The following is a 21,555-nucleotide window of genomic DNA, read 5'->3' as shown; positions in this document are numbered from 1 at the left end:
CATAAGTAAAAAGTTCAGAAAGTTAATTTTTAAAATAATTTTAACATTTTTCACTTCAATTTTAGTCTTGAGAAGTATCTTTTTCAGACTTCCTTTTGATTTTGTCATTTCTGGTAAGATCTGTTTCCTTCAGTTACAAATATGTATTCTTCCTTTAGTGTGAAATATATACCTTTTTCCTTGTGGAATAGAAATCTTGCTTTGAAATTATATAGACTAAAAATGGTCAGTAAGCGAGAATCTAAAATTAAATAAATCAGTCTGTCTTTGCCATTAACAGGGAGAGCAGTGATATAATTTAATGCCATTACAGTTATGATGACTAGGAACTGCCTTTTTCTCCATTTCATTTCTAACAATCATTCTCCAAGTACCAACAGTAGAAGTAATGGGAGAGCCTGGCAAGTATGTTGGACGTTCATTGGTAATGGTTATTGATAAACTGCAGTGAGAAGTAACTGATGTCCTTAAAACAAATATTTTATTACCTAGGTAGGTAATATCAATCCCTGTAGGTTGATTCAGAAATAAAATTTGGCATCAAGTGACATGGGGTCCTATTTATTGATGAAAATGAAGCATAATTATTCCAGTAGTCTTCTATACTGCGTTGGACTTTGTATCATCCTAGTAACAAAGGGGTTGCAAATAGCCAAGTGTAGAAAATACTGAAAAATCGTTCTTGCTCTTTTAAGCCTTACACAGTAGTACACTGTAAAAATGGAAGGATGTTTCTATAAAATAATGTTTAGTACTAGGCCCTACTTTCCTACTGTGTGTAGATAGGAGTTTGTTGTCACTGTGTCAGAATCTCAGGTGCCTGCTTCTGAGTATTCCTTTAAACAGAGGTATTATTAGGAAGTAAGGAGATAATGTACGCATGGATATGATAACAAAGTAGAGAAGTTCTCCCAGGGAGAGGCCTGGCATTGTACATGGGGTTACATGGCCACAGGTAAGGAAACACCCACCAGAGCATGTGAGAAATAACCAGTTTAACAGAACTTGCTTTGATTTGATTAGTTTCCATGAGCGTTAATAAGATGCCCTTTATAAAATAAGGATCAAATCCTGGTTTTGTAGCACTTTGCTTACGAATGTGTATTGGATTCTTCCCAGATCTCTTAATTTAGTTTATAAATAACCAAGATAATGATTTCCCCCCTGCTCTTTATACAGAGATTTAAAGCAGAAGTTGGTTTTCTCATCCACTAATTAAAGCATAAAATATCAAGTAATAAGTTAACATAGTATTATTATCACAATGCTTTGGTTAAGTGTTGAAATGAAGCAAGTTTTAGGAGTTATTTTAAATGATGGAAAATTAATAATCCAAGAGTGAAAATCTTTCGGTAAGCAGTAGATGGTGCTACTGGCTCTCATTTGCTGACTTGATTGTTCTGTTGCCCATAAAAACCATGGCATTAGACTTCATTAAAAGAGTAAGCATGTGTTAGTTGGCTGGTAGAGGCTTTGGAGGTCAGTTTACTTTACATCGAAAGATTTTACATTGCTCTTTCTATTTGTGTTATTTGTAAATGGTAAAGGGTGAGCATAAAATGTATTGGCTGGGGGAAGACAGGTTTAGTGTATAATATATCTCAGATTAAGTTACTGCCTGGCTTATCAGGAAAGATAAAACACTACAATCTCTTATCTTCAGGAAATACAGATGATGTGGATATTTATATTTTACACATGTAATCACCAGACTCCATTTTATGTATTAGCATTTTCCTTGCTTATGGGAAAATAGCAAAATGACATTTCTTTTATACCTTTGTGTACACCCTCTCTGAGAGAGGTTTTGATAACCACTGAAATGGTGAAATGTGAGATACAATTATTAAGTTAGTTGTAGGACTTTCTTTTCAAATAAGTATGTCATACCTTAAACATCCAAATGAGAGTTGATCTTCAGAGTGGTTCCTGTGGGAGCATTATTCTTTCTAGCTATGCTTTGAGGGTGTAATGTTTTTGGAGCATTTTCAGAGATGCCTTGAGAATTGGTTTATGACTATGCAAGAAAATCTATTTCATCATTTTAGTTGCACCGAAGACTTTTTTGGCAGCTTAGTAAGACCTAGCTCATTCACCAAACTTAACTCTACTTTGCTGTTTTCTTAGAACTAAACCATTAGGGAAGTTCAAAAGACTGCCATAGGCTCTGAATTTGCAGAAGAGAATGTTTTGAGCATTGGTAGCACCATTTAATAAAGGAATAGTTTCCTGATGTCTCTACTTTGAAGTACACAGTGTCATTTGGATGTATAGGTTTTATTTAATTTTTACAAATTTAGTTTAATTACCTTATTGTTAAATATAATAATTAAAAAATCAAGGTCTGTCTCTTGTTTTCTACTTTCGTTTCTTTCCCTGATAGCTTCTGAGTTTTATCTCAACTACTATAAGATAATTTTGATTGAAGGGACAGTATGAAAAAATGGATCCAATATTTAATATAGAAGTAGCTTAAGATAACAATAGCCTTTACCTTTGTCCTTTTTTTTAAACATTATTTTCACTCAAATGAAAAGACTGCAGATCATTGTACAAAGAAATTGGAATAAATTTTATATAATAATTATGCTGAATGTTAAACCTGTGTATCACAGATAAAATATTTAAAATTGTATAATCATTTCATATATCATTTATAACTTTAAAATTTTTGAATGTCTTTTTAAAAGATATGGGACCATAAGTATATTTGTAACTTGAAAATGTGACTGCATACCAAGGGGAAAAGTTATTTTGAAACTTTTCTGAAATATTAAAGAATATACCAATTTTTAGACATGCTATTCTAGATCCACTCCTAAAATAATTTAAATAGTAGAGTTTTGTCGTAATGTTAAGATTCACCCACAGCAATTACTGTTTTTCAGTTTAATGGTGTATGATATTACTAGAGGTAAAGATATCTTAAGATTTATTGGAAAAATTTAATTTTAAGGTATAGTAACAGTTCTGACTACAAACAATTTAAACTTTTAAGATGTTCCTAACAAGTTAATTAATCATAGAGAATAATTTATTGTAAAGGTATAATACTATGTTCCATGTCTGCCACTTATAGCTGAACAAAACCTAAATTTTGACAAAAGACAGGAAATGCATATTAAAGTATTGAATAATCTCAGTTTTGCAAGTATGATGCCAGTTCCTTTTCTGTGTGTAATGCTATACAATAGAGCATTTTGGGTTACAGTTCTCAAAGATAGATAATGAAAGCACTGGCCTGTTTTTAGCTCTGTTGGCTTGTCATCTCCTTTTCCTTAAATTACTTCCTTACGCTGTTGACTTCCCACCTCTCAGCCTCCATTGCACTAGGAGAACAAAACAGATGGGTTGATTGTGCAGGTCCTTGTTAGTGGTTCTGAAGCACTTTCTGTAATCCACTGACAGAAGTGTTGGCAGGTGCAACTTACGTAAGCATTTTTGGTTTGTTCTGGTTGACAGCTTTCTTGAAGTTATGTCACTGAAGCTGAGATTATTAGTAATTTAAAATTTTCGTTAATATTTAATTTTTCTTCTGTGTATTAAATTTTTATGTGTTGGTGTTTCTTACAGGTTTGTACATATTTTCATTTTCATTTTCTGAGATAATAGATTAGTGCATTTCCATATTAAGAACACATTTCTCCTTAAATTGTTCTGCAGAAATAACTATTTTTGGGGGAAATAGTTTTTTACAGTCACTAAATTGTATGTGTTATTTTTGTACATGCATAACTAAGGTGGTAAGGGCCCTAATCCTGTAGGGAATGCTTAACTTTTGTTCTATTTGAATTTTTCCATATGTTATTACTTAAAATTATCAAGGAACAGTGTCATGAAATCTAGGTTGAGAGAGAGTACAATAAACATGACAACTCTTAAAGTTTGAGTAGAGATAATTTCTGATGACAAAAGCATAATCCTGCCAGTGCCATATAATGGAAGCCTATTCACATTGTGTAATTGCAGAGAATGTGCAAGACAACGGATCCTGCTCTCATGGAAACACACAATTCTCTTTATTTTTAAGTAGTTGGATGGGGAAAAATGGTCTGAAATATGAAATGAAACATGAATGCTATATTGAAAAGTTTGCCAAGATTACTCAAATTCTAGTTATTACAGATCAAAGTTTAACTGCTTCATCATTTTACTTTAAAAGGGATACTGAATGTCAGAAAATCTGTAATATGTTTAATTGAAAGATGTAAATAATGTATACAGACTTGTATGTGATGGGATGGGAAATATTTAAATTCTAAGTTTTTTCTAAAGGAAGAAACTGAATGTTTATTTAAAAAATTAATAAATAGTTATGTTTGGCCATGAATCCTGCATTATTGATTATTTTTGCTGTACATGCTCCCACATTGAACACATTCCTAGAAAAATATTGTAAGTTTGGAATATGTTGAACATTAAATTTTTTCTAATGTTTACAACAACCTCAGAGGTTGGTATCTCAGTATCTTGCATGCTAGAAAACTGAAGCTCGGGAATTGTACAAATCACTGATTAGGACCAGGATTAGAATCCAAATAGTCTTGACCCTGAAGCTAATGTTTTTGTTTGTTTTCTTTAAATATTCTACTACAACAAATAATTATTTGTTGACCTTTCTGTCAAGCTTTTATCAAGTATTTTATCTTCGTTATAGACCATTAAAGAATATTAATAAACAGGAGCACCTGGGTAGCTCAGTCAGTTGAGCATCCGACTTTAGCTCAGGTCACGATCTCCCAGTTTTGAGTTCAAGTCCCACATCTGGCTCACTGCTGTCAGCCTGTCAGCACAGAGCCCACTTCAGATCTTTTGTTCCCCTCCCTCTACCCCTCCCCTGCTTGTGCTATCTCAAAAGTAAATAAATATTTTTTAAAAAAATATTAATAAACAGTATTGGAGGATCTTCATTATACCCTGATACCTAAGTTCTAAAAGAAAGTATGTATTTTAGAGTATTCTCATATTCTAGAGAGATTTATTAGAAGCTTTTGTGTTTGGAACATCAAGTCACCAAAGTATCCCAGTGTCACTAATTGGTATTTGTAGAAAAAGCTAGGAGTACACTTCTCTAAAGAAGACATCCAGATGGCCAACAGGCACATGAAAAGATGCTCAACATCATCCTCATCAGGGAAATACAAATCAAAACCACACTGAGATATCACCTCATGCCAGAGTGGCTAAAATGAACAAATCAGGAGACTATAGATGTTGGAGAGGATGTGGAGAAACGGGAACCCTCTTGCACTGTTGGTGGGAATGCAAACTGGTGCAGCCACTCTAGAAAAGTGTGGAGGTTCCTCAAAAAATTAAAAATAGATCTACCCTATCACCCAAAAATAGCACTGCTAGGAATTTACCCAAGGCATACAGGAGTGCTGATGCATAGGGGCACTTATACCCCAATGTTTATAGCAGCACTCTCAACAATAGCCAAATTATGGAAAGAGCCTAAATGTCCATCAACTGATGAATGGATAAAGAAATTGTGTGGCACAAAAACAGACACATAGACCAATGGAATAGAATAGAAACCCCAGAAATAGACCCACAAACGTATGGCCAACTCATCTTTGACAAAGCAAGAAAGAACATCCAATGGAAAAAAGTCTCTTTAACAAATGGTGCTGGGAGAACTGGACAGCAACATGCAGAAGGTTGAAACTAGACCACTTTCTCACACCATTCACAAAAATAAACTCAAAATGGATAAAGGACCTGAATGTGAGACGAAACCATCAAAACCTTAGAGGAGAAAGCAGGAAAAGACCTCTCTGACCTCAGCCGTAGCAATCTCTTACTCGACACATCCCCAAAGGCAAGGGAATTAAAAGCAAAAGTGAATTACTGGGACCTTATGAAGATAAAAAGCTTCTGCACAGCAAAGGAAACAACCAACAAAACTAAAAGGCAACCAACGGAATGGGAAAAGATATTTGCAAATGACATATCGGACAAAGGGCTAGTATCCAAAATCTATAAAGAGCTCACCAAACTCCACACCCGAAAAACAAATAACCCAGTGAAGAAATGGGCAGAAAACATGAATAGACACTTCTCTAAAGAAGACATCCGGATGGCCAACAGGCACATGAAAAGATGTTCAACGTCGCTCCTTATCAGGGAAATACAAATTAAAACCACACTGAGATACCACCTCACGCCAGAGTGGCCAAAATGAACAAATCAGGAGACTATAGATGCTGGAGAGGATGTGGAGAAACGGGAACCCTCTTGCACTGTTGGTGGGAATGCAAATTGGTGCAGCCGCTCTGGAAAGCAGTGTGGAGGTTCCTCAAAAAATTAAAAATAGACCTACCCTATGACCCAGCAATAGCACTGCTAGGAATTTACCCAAGGGATACAGGAGTACTGATGCATAGGGGCACTTGTACCCCAATGTTTATAGCAGCACTCTCAACAATAGCCAAATTATGGAAAGAGCCTAAATGTCCATCAACTGATGAATGGATAAAGAAATTGTGGTTTATATACACAATGGAATACTACGTGGCAATGAGAAAGAATGAAATATGGCCTTTTGTAGCAACGTGGATGGAACTGGAGAGTGTGATGCTAAGTGAAATAAGCCATACAGAGAAAGACAGATACCATATGTGTTCACTCTTATGTGGATCCTGAGAAACTTAACAGAAACCCATGGGGGAGGGGAAGGAAAAAAAAAAAAAAAAAAAGAGGTTAGAGTGGGAGAGAGCCAAAGCATAAGAGACTGTTAAAAACTGAGAACAAACTGAGGGTTGATGGGGGGTGGGAGGGAGGGGAGGGTGGGTGATGGGTATTGAGGAGGACACCTTTGGGGATGAGCACTGGGTGTTGTATGGAAACCAATTTGACAATAAATTTCATATATTAAAAAAAAATTGTGGTATATATACACAATGGAATACTACTTGGCAATGAGAAAGAATGAAATATGGCCTTTTGTAGCAATGTGGATAGAATTGGAGAGTGTTATGCTAAGAGAAATAAGTCATACAGAGAAAGACACCGTATGTTTTCACTCTTATGTGGATCTTGAGAAACTTAACAGAAGACCATAGGGGAGGGGAAGGGAAAAGGAAAAAAAAAAAGTTAGGGAGGGAGGCAAACCATAAGAGACTCTTAAAAACTAAGAATAAACTGAGGGTTGATGGGGGGGTGGGAGGGAGGGGAAAGTGGGTGATGGGCATTGAGGAGGGCACCTGTTGGGATGAGCACTGGTTGTATGGAAACCAATTTGACAATAAATTTAATATTAAAAAAAAAAAAAAAAAACAGAAGTAGAAATACCAGTCCATGCTGATGTGGATTGTCAACCTGCATACTTAAATAAAAGCACCTTGTTATTCTTCACATACCGTAGCTATAAAGCATCTACTGTGTATAAAGAAATAAACACATAAGATACCCATATAAAAATTAGCTATATTTTGAGAAGTATGTTCATTTGCTTCTATTGTACTACATTTAAATAGTCAATTCTTCATTATATAATATTATTTGGAATGATGCATTTTGGTATCAAGTTCTAAATATTCCTTTAAGCAACAATGTTTAATAAATGTTTTATATTCCTGGGGTGCCTAGCTGGCTCAGTTGGAAGGGCATGCGACTCTTAATTTCAGGGTTGTGAGTTCAAGCCCTTTACTGGGGGTATAGATTACTTAAATAAAAACAAACAAATGTCTTATACTCCTATTTTAATTTCATTATTAATTTTTTTTTTTTAATGTTTACTTATTCTCAAGAGAGAGAGAGAGACAGAGTGTGAGCGGGGGAGGGTCAGAGAGAGAGGGAGACACAGAATCTGAAGCAGGCTCCAGGCTCCGAGCTGTCAGCCCAGAGCCTGATGCAGGGCTCGAACTCACAAACTGTGAGGTCATGACCTGAGCCGAAGTCAGACTCTTAACCAACTGAGCCACCCAGGTGCCCCTTATACTCCTATTTTAAACAGACTAATGAGTACAGTGTCACATTTTTTCTAAAGTTTATTTATTTATTTTGAGAGAGGGAGAGAGCAAGAGCGGGGCAGGGGCAGAGAGAGGGAGAGAATCCCAAGCAGGCTCTGCACTGTCAGTGCAGAGCCCAACGTTGGGCCTGAGCCCACGAACTGGGAGATCATGACCTGAGCTGAAACCAAGAGTCAGAGGCTTAACTGACTGAGACACCCAGGCACCCCACAGTGTCCTATTTTCTTGATGACCTTGATTTACTTTGCAAGCATGCAGCATAATATAGCTTCCTTTGATAAGGCCTTATGTAGGGCTGACGGTTTCCTGCTATGCCCTTCTAGCATGTTATTTTGCTGTTGCACTTCAGATTGGTTGAAAGCACCCTGACCTCCCACTCTTGCTTTTATAATGGCTTCTGCATTCATGTATTTCTAGGCAATAAAGAAGATTGTAAGGAGAAATTCATAACCAAGCTTATTATAAAGTCAATAAATAACCATTTTACAGAAGTTGTTGGGTTCATGTATACAATATATGGGCTATAACCACTACATATCAACATTCAAGGCCTTTTATTTTTTCTGTCTTTGTTCTCATCTTCTGAGTTCTCATTTCTCACTTTAGAGTTTTCATAATAAACCTATGTGTTATCAGTCAAGGTCCTGTCTCTTTCTTTAGTAATACCAGCATTCCCAGAGAAGAAAAAGAATTCTCAATTTGAAGGGATAGCAAAATTTTGGGTGAGGAAGGATGAAGATGGTAGCATGCTCATGACTGGCTGGGTACTCCCAATACCCTTTTTTAAATAATATATATATTTATTTATTTTTGGGAGAGTGAGAGAATGGGTGCTCATGAGTGGGGAAGGGGCAGAGAGAGAGAGAGAGGGAGAGAGGATCCAAGTAGCCTCTGCTCTGTCAAGCACAGATCCTGACTCAGGGCTCAATCCCATGAATTGTGAGATCATGGCCTCAGTAGAGGTCAAGGGTTGGTCGCTCAACCTACTGAGCCACCCAGGTGCCGCCAATACCCTGTCTTATCTGCAATTCCAAAATTCATAAAATCTGAAATGCTTGGAAAACAAAGTATTTTTTTGAATTTAGTGTAAACTTAACCCGATCTAAAGTTAATAGTCTTGGGGTGCCTGGGTGGCTCAGTCGGTTAAGCGGCCGACTTCAGCTCAGGTCATGATCTCACGGTCTGTGAGTTCGAGCCCCGCGTCAGGCTCTATGCTGATAGCTCAGAGCCTGGAGCCTGTTTCAGATTCTGTGTCTCCCTCTCTCTGACCCTCCCCCGTTCATGCTCTGTCTCTCTGTGTCTCAAAAATAAATAAACATTTAAAAAAATTAAAAAAAAAATAAAGTTAATAGTCTTTATCCCATTTAATGTGAAATCTGTTTCAGGGCAAAATAGCTATGTATTGGATTTAACACCTCTGCAGGAGGGTGAGGGATGGTTACATAATATATGTACCACACTACTGTTTTTTTCCAATATATATACACATATTTATTTTTTATTTTATATACATCCAAGTTAGTTAGCATATAGTGCAACAATGATATCGGGAGTAGACTCCAGTGATTCATCCCCTACATATAACATCCAGTGCTCAGCCCAACAAGTGTCCTCCTTAATGGTCCTTGCCCATTTAGCCCATCCTCCCACCCAGAACCCCTCCAGTACCCTATTTGTTCTTTGTATTTAAGAGTCCCTTATGTTTTGCCCCCCTCCCTTTTTTATTTTTTGTTTGTTTATTTTTGGGAGACAGAGAGAGAGACAGAGTTCAAGCAGGGGAGGGGCAGAGGGAGAGGGAGACACAGAATCCCAAGCGGGCTCCAGGCTCTGAGCCCAGAGCCCTACGTGAGGCTCAAACCCATGAGCTGTGAGATCGTGACCTGAGCCGAAGTCAGGGTAGGGGGAGCCTTACTCCCCTTAACCGACTGAGCTACCCAGGCTCCCCTGTTTTTATACTACTTTTGCTTCCCTTCCCTTATGTTACTCTTTTTTGTATCTTAAATTCCACATATGAGTGAAGTCATACGATATTTGTCTTTCTCTAATTTTGCTTAGCATAACACACTCTGGTTCCATCCATGTTGTTGTAAATGGCAAGATTTCATTCTTTTTGATTACTGAGTAATACTCCATTCACACTACTGTTCTTCTGAAATCCAAAAATGTTTGCATTCTCAAACATCTGGTTACAAGGGTTGCAGGTAAAGGATTGTGTACAAAAATCAAGAAGGTGATTTTAAAAGTGCTTTTGTCTCTTACTTGCATTATACACAGGTTTATGTAGGAAAATGGGAAATTATGCTGAACTTGATGCCAAGAAAGGTAGGTTTCCCTGTTTCTCCCATCTACTTTGTCTTTTTAAGGAACACTTTTAAGCTTTGAGGGACTCAAGTTCTCACAGCCAGAAACTGGCAGAGCTGAAATTTGAAACTAGTCTTTATAGTTTTCCACTGCTTAAACCTCTCAATCACGGCACTGTATTACTTTCCTTATGTGCCTTTTGTGGAAACCACTCTTGGCTATTTCTGCTCCTCAACTCTAAACATCTTTATTAGATCCATCTGGGATTTCTTCCTCTTCTTCGTCTACTTACCTCCTATTTGAAGGTCTCAGAGACTAACCCTGCCTTACTCCTCTCAGTATCGCCCAATACCTTTACCATTTCATGGGTTTCCCCCCATGCTTGGATGTGGAATATAATACCTAGTGGCTTCCCCAGATTCCTTGCCATCCCTGATGACAAGCATTCAGGCTTTTTTCATTTCAAGGATCCTGCTGGTAATTACTATGCGGATAAACAAAAGTAATAAACATAAAATAATAACAAAATAATTATAAGGAAGTTAATGATTTTTACTGTTTTTATCCTAGAGTTCCCCATGGATTCACATTTTGATTTCTGCCTTTTCTTAGAATGGATTCACCATTACACCACTTCTGACTCTACCATTAGATGCATTTCAGGTCTGATGGTAATTTCAAGGTAACAAAGAGTAATAGGGCGTTTGGTTTCCATAGACCATTTGAGCCCAGGAACTTCCTAGATGGCATAGTGCCAGCTTACCAGATCTTTACCAAGATTAAAAACAAATTGTAAAGAGTATTTCTACACTGCATCTGTTGCCAGCTAGATAAGTGTTCTAGCAGAGTTCATGGCACATAGGTAGGCATTCAAAAATTCAACATTTACTAACTATGTGTCAGGTATAGGGAATGCAAAATTAAACTATCTATCTTATTGCCACGCTGAACAGAAACCTACGTGGTGTGGTAACGTCTGCATAGCATTGTAGGGGCAGGAAAAATTTCCCTTCTTACGTTTTCCATTCTTTTCCTGGTCTAGTAATTAAATTGACACAGGATAAACAGGAGGAAACCAGATTTAATTACGGCACATACAGGACCTCCATAACAATAAATTCAAAGGAATAACCAAAGTAGGTCATTGCATCTTTTAGACAAAGAAACAATAAATTAGTGAAGAACTGACAAGACAAAGGGGTTTGGGCTTGGGGTAGTAAGTTGGTAAGTAGCAAGGTCTGTTCATAGGCCTTCTCAGCCCTCAATTCCCTATTTGGCGATAAGGAGGTCTTCTGCCCTCCTGATACAGGGAGGGCACCTTTTATATAGATTCATCTGCTTTCAGGGGGGACAAGGGAGGGGCAGAGTATCCTTGCACTATTTCTAAAGTTCCTTTATTTCGAAATAATCTGTATGCCATAGTGGCACATTTTGGTGTGACGTATTCTCTATGAGCATAAAAGAGACTCAAATCAAACGGGACAGGGGTTTGAGACATCAGGAAAAGCTTGCTGTGTAGTGGCGTCAGACTACGTAAATTCCCATGCCAGATCCACTTACGGACTTTGAGACTTTGCATAAGTAGGCTTCTCAGTGCCTGTTTCCTCACTGATAAATCGGGCTAATGGTGGGATTTCCTGCACTGGGCTGCGAGTTAATTCAAGAACAGCGCTCGAAACAGTGTCTGGCACGCAGTAAGAGTGCAATACACTTCCTGAGGGTTGGGTTGCCCGCCAGCACTTAGCCTGACCTAGCCTGACCGTTGTCCTCGGACTGGACTACACGGGTAATCCGTTTGGTTTTTCTACCATACACTGCGTCACAGCCAGTTCTGTTCCAGATGCTCTGTTTATTTCCACACGACCCGCTGGAGAGGCGAACTCTCCGGAGTCGGGGCCGGCCATCCTGGTGACGAGAGCGGGTGGCAACCCCTTCCCTCGCTCGCCCTCCAGCTTCGGCGCTAGTCCTCCGGAACCACCACCCCCGGGTCCTGGGAAGAGGCGCGTCGTCGCGCGCGCCGTCCCGCCCTGTGCTCCTGCGTGACCCGACGTGCTGGGCGCGCACGCAGGAGCCCCGCCCGCGGTGGCCAAGGCCAAGGAGCCGCTAGAGACTTTGCCAGCTGGGGAGACGGAGGGGGCGTGGCTTCCCCGCTGGCGGGCGGTCGCGGCGCAGTCCCGCCCCCGTCGGCAGCCTCCGCGCGCCAAAATCAAACCCCAAGACCCGCGGTCCCGGGTACTAGCTGCCGGCGGGAGCTCAGCCTGCGCGTCTAGTCTCGTTCGGCAGTGGCGCGAGCCCCAGCGCGCGCACCTGTGGCCGCCTCCTAGCCTTCCCTGTTGGATGCACTCGGGCCACCACCAGACTAGAATGGCCACCCCACCTAAGAGGAGCTGCCCGTCTCCCGCGACCGGCTTTGAGGGGGTCCGCATCAAGAAGATTGCCATCGAAGGGAACATTGGTAAGGAGCCTCGGGAAATGTTGGCCCCCAAGCAGGGGGGCTTCCCCTTAGTGAGGGCTTCCTTCGGGTCTGTGTGGATGCGGCAGGGCCTCTAATTCCCTTCCCACCCAATGCATTTTGCCCTGTCCTGCCCTGTTTCCCTCCCGTGCCCGAGGATCGTCGCAGCCCCCGGGGGTCAGGCGGTGGTGCATGCCCGGGCATGGGGGCCTCGAAAGATGCACTTTGGGCACGTTTCCTCCTTTTGTTGGGATCGCGCAAGGGGAGGGCTTTTTGCTTTTTGTTTTTATCTTGAGGCTGTGTTAGTTCTAGAGGTGTAATTTACATACATTAAATTATCCTTTTAGGTGTACTTTTCTATGAGGTATGACAAACATATAATGCTGTTTTACTACCACCATGGTCAAGATTCAGTACATTCTTATCACCTCAAAAAGTTCCCCGGTGCTCCTTTGTCGTCGGTTCCCTCTGCATTCCTGTGTCTTGGCAACCCCTGATCTGGTTTCTAAGTTTTGCCTTTTTCCAGAATGTCATATAAATGGAGTCAGAGTATGTAGCCTTTTGTGTCTCCCTTCTTTTATTTAGCATAATGCTTTTAGATTTTTTCATGTTGCTCAGTACCCGGGATTCCTTGTCTCCCCGCTTGGGAGAATGAAGAGGTGGACACAGAATAAAATGAGCAGCAGGCAAAAGTTTATTAGAATCTAAGATTAGAAAGGTAAGAATTGCAGAAAAGCTCTCTTTACAGAGAGGGGGCATTTGCAAGTGAATGCCCAGCCACTGTAGGCAAGAGTCCTTGTTTTATAGGTTCTGGTTGCACCCCCCCCCCCCACTTGTTCTTCCCCTTTGTTCCTTCTCAGGTTCTACCCTTATTGGTTATGTAACTAAATGCCTAGTCATTACTTTTTGAGTGGCTTGTTTCCATTGTGTGGGAGGTGATCTATGTATGGCCATACTGTTCCTTGTGGGTCTTATGTTCTAAGGTCTACCACTTACTTTTAGTCACATCTTTTGTCAAATTCCTGAGGGGAGTAGGTGATGTCTGTTACATTTCTTAAGAGGAACTCTACACCTCAGCGAGTCTGCTGTGGTCAGACACTCCCAGCATTGTTTTAAAATATGTTTTTCCCCACCCAGTGACCTTCAAGTCTTACTTAGCCTCTCCCTTTCTGCCTACTGAATCCCATCTTCTATTATACTTGTGTCTGTAGTTCTCTTTTATTGCTGAGTAGTATTCCATTGCATGGATATACCACAGTTTATCTCTTCCCCAGGTGTGAACCTGGAACCCCAGGTTTCCAGTTTTAACGCTTAGGGATAAAATAGCTATAAACATTCCAGTACAAGGAAAGAGTTTTTAATGATCTTAATATCATGGAGCTCCTCACCCCTTCCCCCACTTCCAAGTAAACATTGGCTTATGATTCAAAGACCAGTGCCCTTTCTGTTCCTAACCCGGATGAGGGCAGACTATACCATGCATATCATTTTACAAGGTACATCTGAACTTACATTCTTCTGTATTTCCTACCACAGGAAACCTATGCCTGATACTTCCTGTTCTGATAGAATTTTTTTGGCTCCCAGTTGGGTACTGGCCATTCATGCATACAGCAAATGTTTTTGAATTCTTACCACATTCAAAGCCCTTGTACTTCTTTAAAAAGACCAGGCAAAGTAGACCCTTTAACAGTATTCCTAGTAGAAAATATCTGAACACACCCTCAAAGACGACATCTTGTTGCGTTGCTCCAGTATTAAGGCACCAGTGGAAAAGATCCATATAATAGATTCTCATTTCCTCCTAGGATAAATTCTTTGAAGGTGAACGTTTACTAGTGTGAGTCCTTATAGCCACTTTTTGGGTAAAGAAGAACATATATAAAGGAGGAAGTAGTTGAACAAAGCCATTTCAAAAGTAACTGTGAATGAACAACAACATCTCCTAGATACCACACTGAATTAATCCTCTTCCCTTCCTTAAATCCAGTTAAGCAACATATATCTAGATCTCCCTAAGCATCTTTAATCTTCCCAGCACCTGAATCATTTCCTAATGTGTCACCCCATCTCCATCTTCTCTTACCTAGCTCCAGAGCAGACTTTCTGTATATAAATGTAATTGTGTTACTCCCCTGCTTAAAATTCTTCTCTGACTTCTCCATTACCTACACTGGAAAGAGTTGCAGACTGATGCCTTGCATTTGCACAATAGTGGCTGGCATAGACTTGAAAAAAAAATTTATTTAAGAAAATTTTTTTTAGAACGTTGGAAATATTTTATTTTTTAAAGTTTATTTGTTTATTTTGAGAGAGAGAAAGGGCATGCACTGAAGGGGCAGAGAGAGACGGACAGAGAGAGAATCCCAAGCAGGCTCCACACCACCAGCATGGAACTGATGTGGACTGAGCCCATGAACCGTGAGATCATGACTTGAGCTGAAATCAAGAGTCGGACGCTTAACCACTGAGCCACCCAGGCGCTCTTGAAAAACAAATTTAATGAATTTCTAGCATTTAACATTTTTGAGATTTGTTTTTGAACATCTAGATTCTTGGTGTCTTGTACGGTATCTAAAGATCTGGTAACACTGGGCTTCTGTTTCTGTAAGATAACAGTTTGCTATTTGGATGTTGGATGAGTTGTGTTCCAACTTGTCTTGTCTTCCTGACACTGAGGTTTGTTAGTTGTTGTTAATGTGCTTGCACTGCTGTTCCTGTCCCTTCCACCTTATTTGCCAGTCCCAAATAAGTAGAAACGTACAAATTGCTAATGTGTGTGTAGAAGAATATTTTGTGATTCCTAGAATTTGAACTTTAACTGGTCATTTTAGTTTATACTCAAGTAACTCATCTTCTCATGTTTTCTGTTACTATAATGCTCCCTTCTGTTAGATTTATGGAGGCCTTACCTGCTTCTTTTCATATTAATAGTTTGTACAGATGATTTTTGGATCGTAATGCTTGTTTGCCATTAGTAATTCTGTTAGGTTCCACATGACTTTTTAAAGTTATTAACATCAGTGTCTTTGGTTCTTGTTCTCCTTTGCTTTCATAGAATATTAATTTATTAATTAGCTTATTTTTCAGCTCCCTACTTTCCCCTCAAAAGTTAAGGAACTAGAGGGGCGCCTGGGTGGCTCAGTCGGTTGAGCGTCCAACTTTGGCTCAAGTCGTGATCTTGTGGCCCGTGAGTTCAAACCCCGCGTTGGGCTCTGTGCTGACAGCTCAGAGCCTGGAGCCTGTTTCAGATTCTGTGTCTCCCTCTCTCTCTGACCCTCCCCCATTCATGCTCTGTCTCTCTCTGTCTCAAAAATAAATAAACGTTAAAAAGTCAAGGGACTAGATTAATTTGGGAACTACAGTAACTGTTGTTACTCTGCTTGAACTAAAAGTAATTTTAAAGAGTAACTGTTTTTGCTCTTAAAATTTTAGAGTATGACCACATGAAATTTTTCTATTTATAGGCGTGTCAGAAGAAAGCTGAATGCTCTAGCTTTAAGTGCTTTCAGATTCTGGGCCCCTGGGTGGCTCAGTTGGTTAAGTGTCCGACTCTCTGTTTTTAGCTCAGGTCATGATCTCAGGTTTCCTGAGTTCGAGCCCCACATCTGACAGCACAGAGTCTGCTTGGGTTTCTCTCTCTCTCTCCCTCTCTATGCCCCTCCCCCACTTGTGCTGTCTCTGTCTCTCTCCAAATAGGTAAATAAACTTAAACAAATTTAAAAAAAAGTGCTTTCAGACTCTGGGTGATGCCTGATTTTTTAGTACATTCCTTGGATCCTCTTTTTGAACATCATATTTTCCTTTCCTTCCTCCATCTAGCTCAGTGAATGTCCAGTGATCATTATATATGCTTCTGCTTACCATTCTAAATGCTTTACAGTCCCTGTAATTACTCTCCCCATACAAAATCTGTGGTCACCAGTGTTTTTCCTGTGATTAAATCTAGTGATCATCTAGTTTATCTTTAAAAGTTTTTCTTCTGCCCTGTGGTAATAATATGACTTTGTGTTTTGCTTCTCAGCAGTTCTTTGTTCTGTGTTACCTTCTTATTGGCCCTGACCCCTGTCCCCACTCCCTGTTTTGGCCCTATGTGTGATCCTTTAAAGTTCTTCTGGTTTTTCTTCTTTTCTATTGCCTAGATAATGTCCTAGGTTTGAATATGGTTCTTCACATGAAAGGTAAGTTCTTTTTGCCCTCTTTGAATCCAGCTTATAAAGATGAGGAAGTTTTCCTTGTAAGCTTGCAGAAGCTGCAGCGCCTGGGTGACTCAGTCACTTAAGGATCCGACTTCGGCTCAGGTCATGATCTCGTGGTTCATGAGTTCAAGCTCTGGGTCAGGCTTCATGCTGACCGCTCAGAGTCTGGAGCCTGCTTTGGATTCTGTGTCTCCCTCTCTCTCTGCCCCTCCCCTTCACACATGTGCTCTTTCAAAAAAAAACATTAAAAAATTTTTAAAAAAAGCTTTTAGAAGCTGCTTTTTTAATATTTTTTGATCTATGTGTGTGTGTGTATGTGTAATTCTATATACATATGGACAGAGAGAGGAGAGAGACACACACATTATGTTGACCAGAGATGCCTAATATAAACCGCATTTGGTGACTTAAGATAGAAAGGGTGTGGTGGTCATTAGGAGTATTGGTATACCCTGTTAAATTCTAGATCAAGACTTTCCCTACTATTTAATGGAATGTATTCCCAGGTAATGTTAAAGTAGTGAATATAATATGCCCTGATTATACCTGAACTATTTCCTTTATTTTCCCTCCTAGGTGTCTCAGAAACTAGTGAATGATCAGGGAGAAGCAAAGTACAACATGTTTTTTTTAAGGATTGGATAAAGTGCACAGAACCTTTAAAGTGAAGCAGAAAAAACATGGCTACTGCTTGCTTACAGGGGTGCTGTGCAAAAACGTTTTTATAATTTCTGTTAGACACTATGGCTTAATGTCATATAGTGTCATATGATTAGTGTCATATAATCATATTATTTCTCATTCTAAAGCTCTAGGTTTTGGATGCATCTTTATATTGATTTTATAGTTCATTTGGCCATTTTTAAGTTGGTTTTAGATAGGAAGGACGTAAGCCTGTTTGTAAACTGAGAAAATAGAGCAAGTAGAGAGGAAAATTTTGAAAATGCAAGAGCCTGTTATTGTCACTGTACTCATAGCTTGTTTATCACAGTGGTTTCCATAAAGAGGGTATTATTATTATTTCCATTGTATTGTGAAGAAACAGGCTCACAGAGATTCAGTAACTTGCCCAAAATCACATATCTAACTAAGTGGAAGAATAGTTTTAACTATTTTCTGCAAAGTTGTCTCTAATTACTTGGTTAAGGAAAGTGAGGCTAAGACTAGGATTTTTTTTTCTGCTGTAACACCTTGCCTACAATGTCACCAGGTTTAAAATTCTTCTGTTCCATGGCTTTGATAAACTAAAAACAATAACAAACAAATGTCCATAATACAAGTGGGTAGGGACCCTTTCAGAAAGCAAATCTAAGAGAACATTTAGGAAATTGAATATTTTTGTTTTTTTATATTGTTTGCTAGTATAAATTTTGTAAAAGCTGATGACTGTTTTGGCATTTTTTTTTTTTTTTCTAAGTCTCCTTCAATTTTCCTTTTCCTGTCACAACAGCTTCAGGGAAGACAACATTTGTGAATATCCTTAAACAGGTCTGTGAGGATTGGGAAGTGGTTCCTGAACCTGTTGCCAGATGGTGCAATGTTCAAAGTGCACAAGATGACTGTGAGGTATGAAAATAAAATTAACTAAGTAAAGTAAAATTTTTTTGCTTTAGAGAACCAGTAGTATTTAACCTTTGGGTTTTTGTTTGTTTTCCCTTTTCCAATAAAATTTTCAAATCTAGCTTTAAGTCTGTCTCTTCACCTTCATATATGGATGAATGTGTGTATGTGTGGGGGGAGGTACGTGTGTGTGTGTGTGTGTGTGTGTAAACATTCATTGAGCGATGCAGTTAAGATATGTACTTCATTGCATCCAAGTAGAATTGTAAGTTTTTAAGAATTAATTAAAAAGTCAAAAAATCTAATTGCAAATTAAATTCCTTGAGTAGATTTTTACATTTTGTTTAAAAACTTGCAAACACAGAAAACAAAGACAAAAAAAACTACCCAATAACTTTTTTATTAGTTTATCTTTTGAGTCTTTTATATGTATTAGAGAGAAGCATTTATCTCTTACTTGTTTTACTTTTCATTCTTGCCAGACTTTCACCCTGGACACAACTTTGAATTTCCCAGCACTTTCCATTCGACATTGCAAATAAGAAATAAGGAATAACAGTTAGATTTCACTTTTTATAGCAAAATTTTTATATTGTATGTGTACGAAGGAAAGGGATCTGATTGCTAGGACTTTTGTTTCTGAAGAAATGAGAATTGAACTTGAAAGTAGCATAGTAGAAATCATCAGAATGGAAATGTGTGGTAGAAACTTACTTTGTTAGAATTGAGGATACAGGATTGAACAAAAATGTCTATTGTTTAAAGTTTAGCTGTTGGTATGAGGAGTCTGGGAATAATAATTGAGTATTTAAAATGTAAATCATTAGCAGGATGCTCTGTAGAATTTGAGGATATATGGTTGTGAATAACCAAAAATATTTTCTCACATACCTATTTGCCAAGCATAGTTAACTTTAACGTAAGGGTGTGCTTAGAATATTCTGATCCTTAGAATAATCCAGGACTGAATCTTGAAGAGACTTCCTTTCCATAGGACTCCATTTTTTAAAAAATGTTTATTTATTTTGAGAGAGAGAGAGAGAGCACGTGAGCGAGCATGAGCAGAGGAGTGGCAGAGAAAGGGAGACAGAGGATCTGAAGTGGGCTCTGTGCTGATAGCAGAGAGCCCAGTGTGGGGCTCTAACTCACGAACTGTGAGATCATGACCTGAGCCAAAGTCAGATGCTCAACCGACTGAGCCACCCAGGTGCCCCATGGACTCCATTTTTTGTTTTAAGAAATTGATATTTCAGTTTGGTCTTTGGGGGGAAGGTAAGATTATCCTTAAGTAGAATTTTAAAGTGGGTAAATTTGTTTTTTTCTTTCAACATTTTTTTTATTAACATATGATATAACTATAGAAAAGTATAGGAAACTTATGTATAGTTTGAAGAACAATTTGAAAGTTAACCATCAACCAGGTCAAGAAATAGAATATTACTCTTATTCTCCCTGTTTGTCCTCCGGTCACAGTATCTCCTTTCCTTGGGTAACAACACCGCTAGGGGTAATCACTCACATAAAATACCTCTTGCAATAATAATTCTTCTGCTTTCTAAAAGTAATTTAATTATCCACAAACATATGACTAAGAAATAAAATTTAGTTTTCTGTTTTTGAATGTTACATAAATGAAATCAGTTGGTTGCAGTTTTTTTCCCTCTTGCTTTCTTTGCTTAGTAAGTTTATGAAATTTGTTCATTTGTTGCATACAGCTGTAGTTTGTACGTTTTCATTGCCATATAATATTCAATTATATTCAGACATCACTGGTTTTCCATTCTATGCCTTTGATTAATTTTTTAGTGATTTCTAGTTTAGTTGTTGTAAAAACAGCCCTGTTATGAACATGAAACCTGGTGCACACATGCAAGACTTTCTCTAGAAAGAAGAAATAAAATCATTGGTTGGTGGGGTTTTTGTGTGATGCCTATTTTCCAAAGTGGTATTATTCAGCTTCCTAATTTTTGTCATTCTGTTGGGTATTTAATGTCTTCTATGTTTTTAATTTTGTATTTCTTTGGTTGCTAATGAGATTGTGCTCCTTTATTTAATTAATTTATTTGCTGTTTGGATTTATTTTGTTAAGTCCCTGTTCAGGTCCTTTTGTCATTTTCCTTTAGTTTTCTGTCTTTGGTCCACTCTGCATTTTTATCTCCCAAAGTATGTCTTGTGGCCTCTTTTTTCACTGAAGTGCCTGGCTTAGGTTTACTTACCTTTAGAAATGAAAGACCTGTGTTCTACCAACCCCTCTTTTCCCCTCATTTCTGGGGTCAGCTATCAGTGCAGTTATTCTCAGGTGTTAGTAGAAAGTAGACAAATTAAACCAATGTCAGAAATACAGAAGGGATTCTTTCATTGGAGTAATGTCAGGCTAGATTGGGTTAGTTGACCTCCATTAAAGGCCCATTCTAGTTTTAGTATCATCAGCTGCCAACTCCTTTTAAATATGTGTAACTGGTTCTTTAGCACTTTAACTATCTCTCCCTTGTAGTATGCATATAATTAACCTGGGGTGCAGAAACTGATACATAAACACCAAAATGCCAAAAGTTTATTAAATATTTTTTTTTTTTAATTTTAGAGAGAGAGAGGGTACATGCAAGCAGGGGAGAGGGGCAGAGGGAGAGAGAGATCCCATTATCCTGGGATCATGACCTAATCCAAATTGAAGAGTTGGACATTCAACCGACTGAACTACCTAGGCAGCCACCCCTACTGTACCCAGAATTTTAATCTGTAGGGAGAAGTGTAATTATCAGATTCACTGAATGAGGTCATTCTGTTCTCTATGGAGGCCCATAATTCTCAACCAGTGGAAGGAACCCTTAAGAATCTCAAAGTTTTGAGATGCTTTATAAAATGACAAACAGTGCCTTGGGAATTTTAATATGTGGGATGCCTCCTACTTAAAAATGACTGCCCTAGCAAATCACTGTTAGTGTTGGGATTTTATTGACCCTTTTAGTTATGTTGGAGAGGAGAGGTTGAAAACATTGCAGTAATATATATAGGAAGGCAGATTTATAGTAAGCAGGTTGTCTATTAAGCTTAGAATCAGGGGCACCTG

The 21,555-nt window shown here is 38.7% G+C and overlaps 1 protein-coding gene across 2 annotated transcripts in view; it reads left to right on the top strand.

The window, feature by feature from the left end:
- The first annotated feature begins 12,429 nt into the window (after positions 1–12,429).
- DCK (deoxycytidine kinase) overlaps positions 12,430–21,555 on the top strand; it is a 45,202-nt gene continuing 36,076 nt past the window's right edge. For both annotated transcript variants that reach the window (XR_006216957.1, XM_007086927.3), the window contains exons 1-2: positions 12,430–12,729; positions 18,376–18,491. Coding sequence is in view for 1 of the 2 variants with exons in the window: in XM_007086927.3 (XP_007086989.1) it covers positions 12,612–12,729; positions 18,376–18,491 (234 nt within the window). In the remaining variant the exon portion in view is untranslated. The remainder of the gene's footprint in view (positions 12,730–18,375; positions 18,492–21,555) is intronic.

The sequence above is a fragment of the Panthera tigris genome, chromosome B1 (assembly GCF_018350195.1).
Source record: "Panthera tigris isolate Pti1 chromosome B1, P.tigris_Pti1_mat1.1, whole genome shotgun sequence".
Lineage (NCBI taxonomy): Eukaryota > Metazoa > Chordata > Mammalia > Carnivora > Felidae > Panthera > Panthera tigris.
Note: the sequence above shows the minus strand (reverse complement) of the source record. Positions and strands in the feature narration are given on the sequence as shown.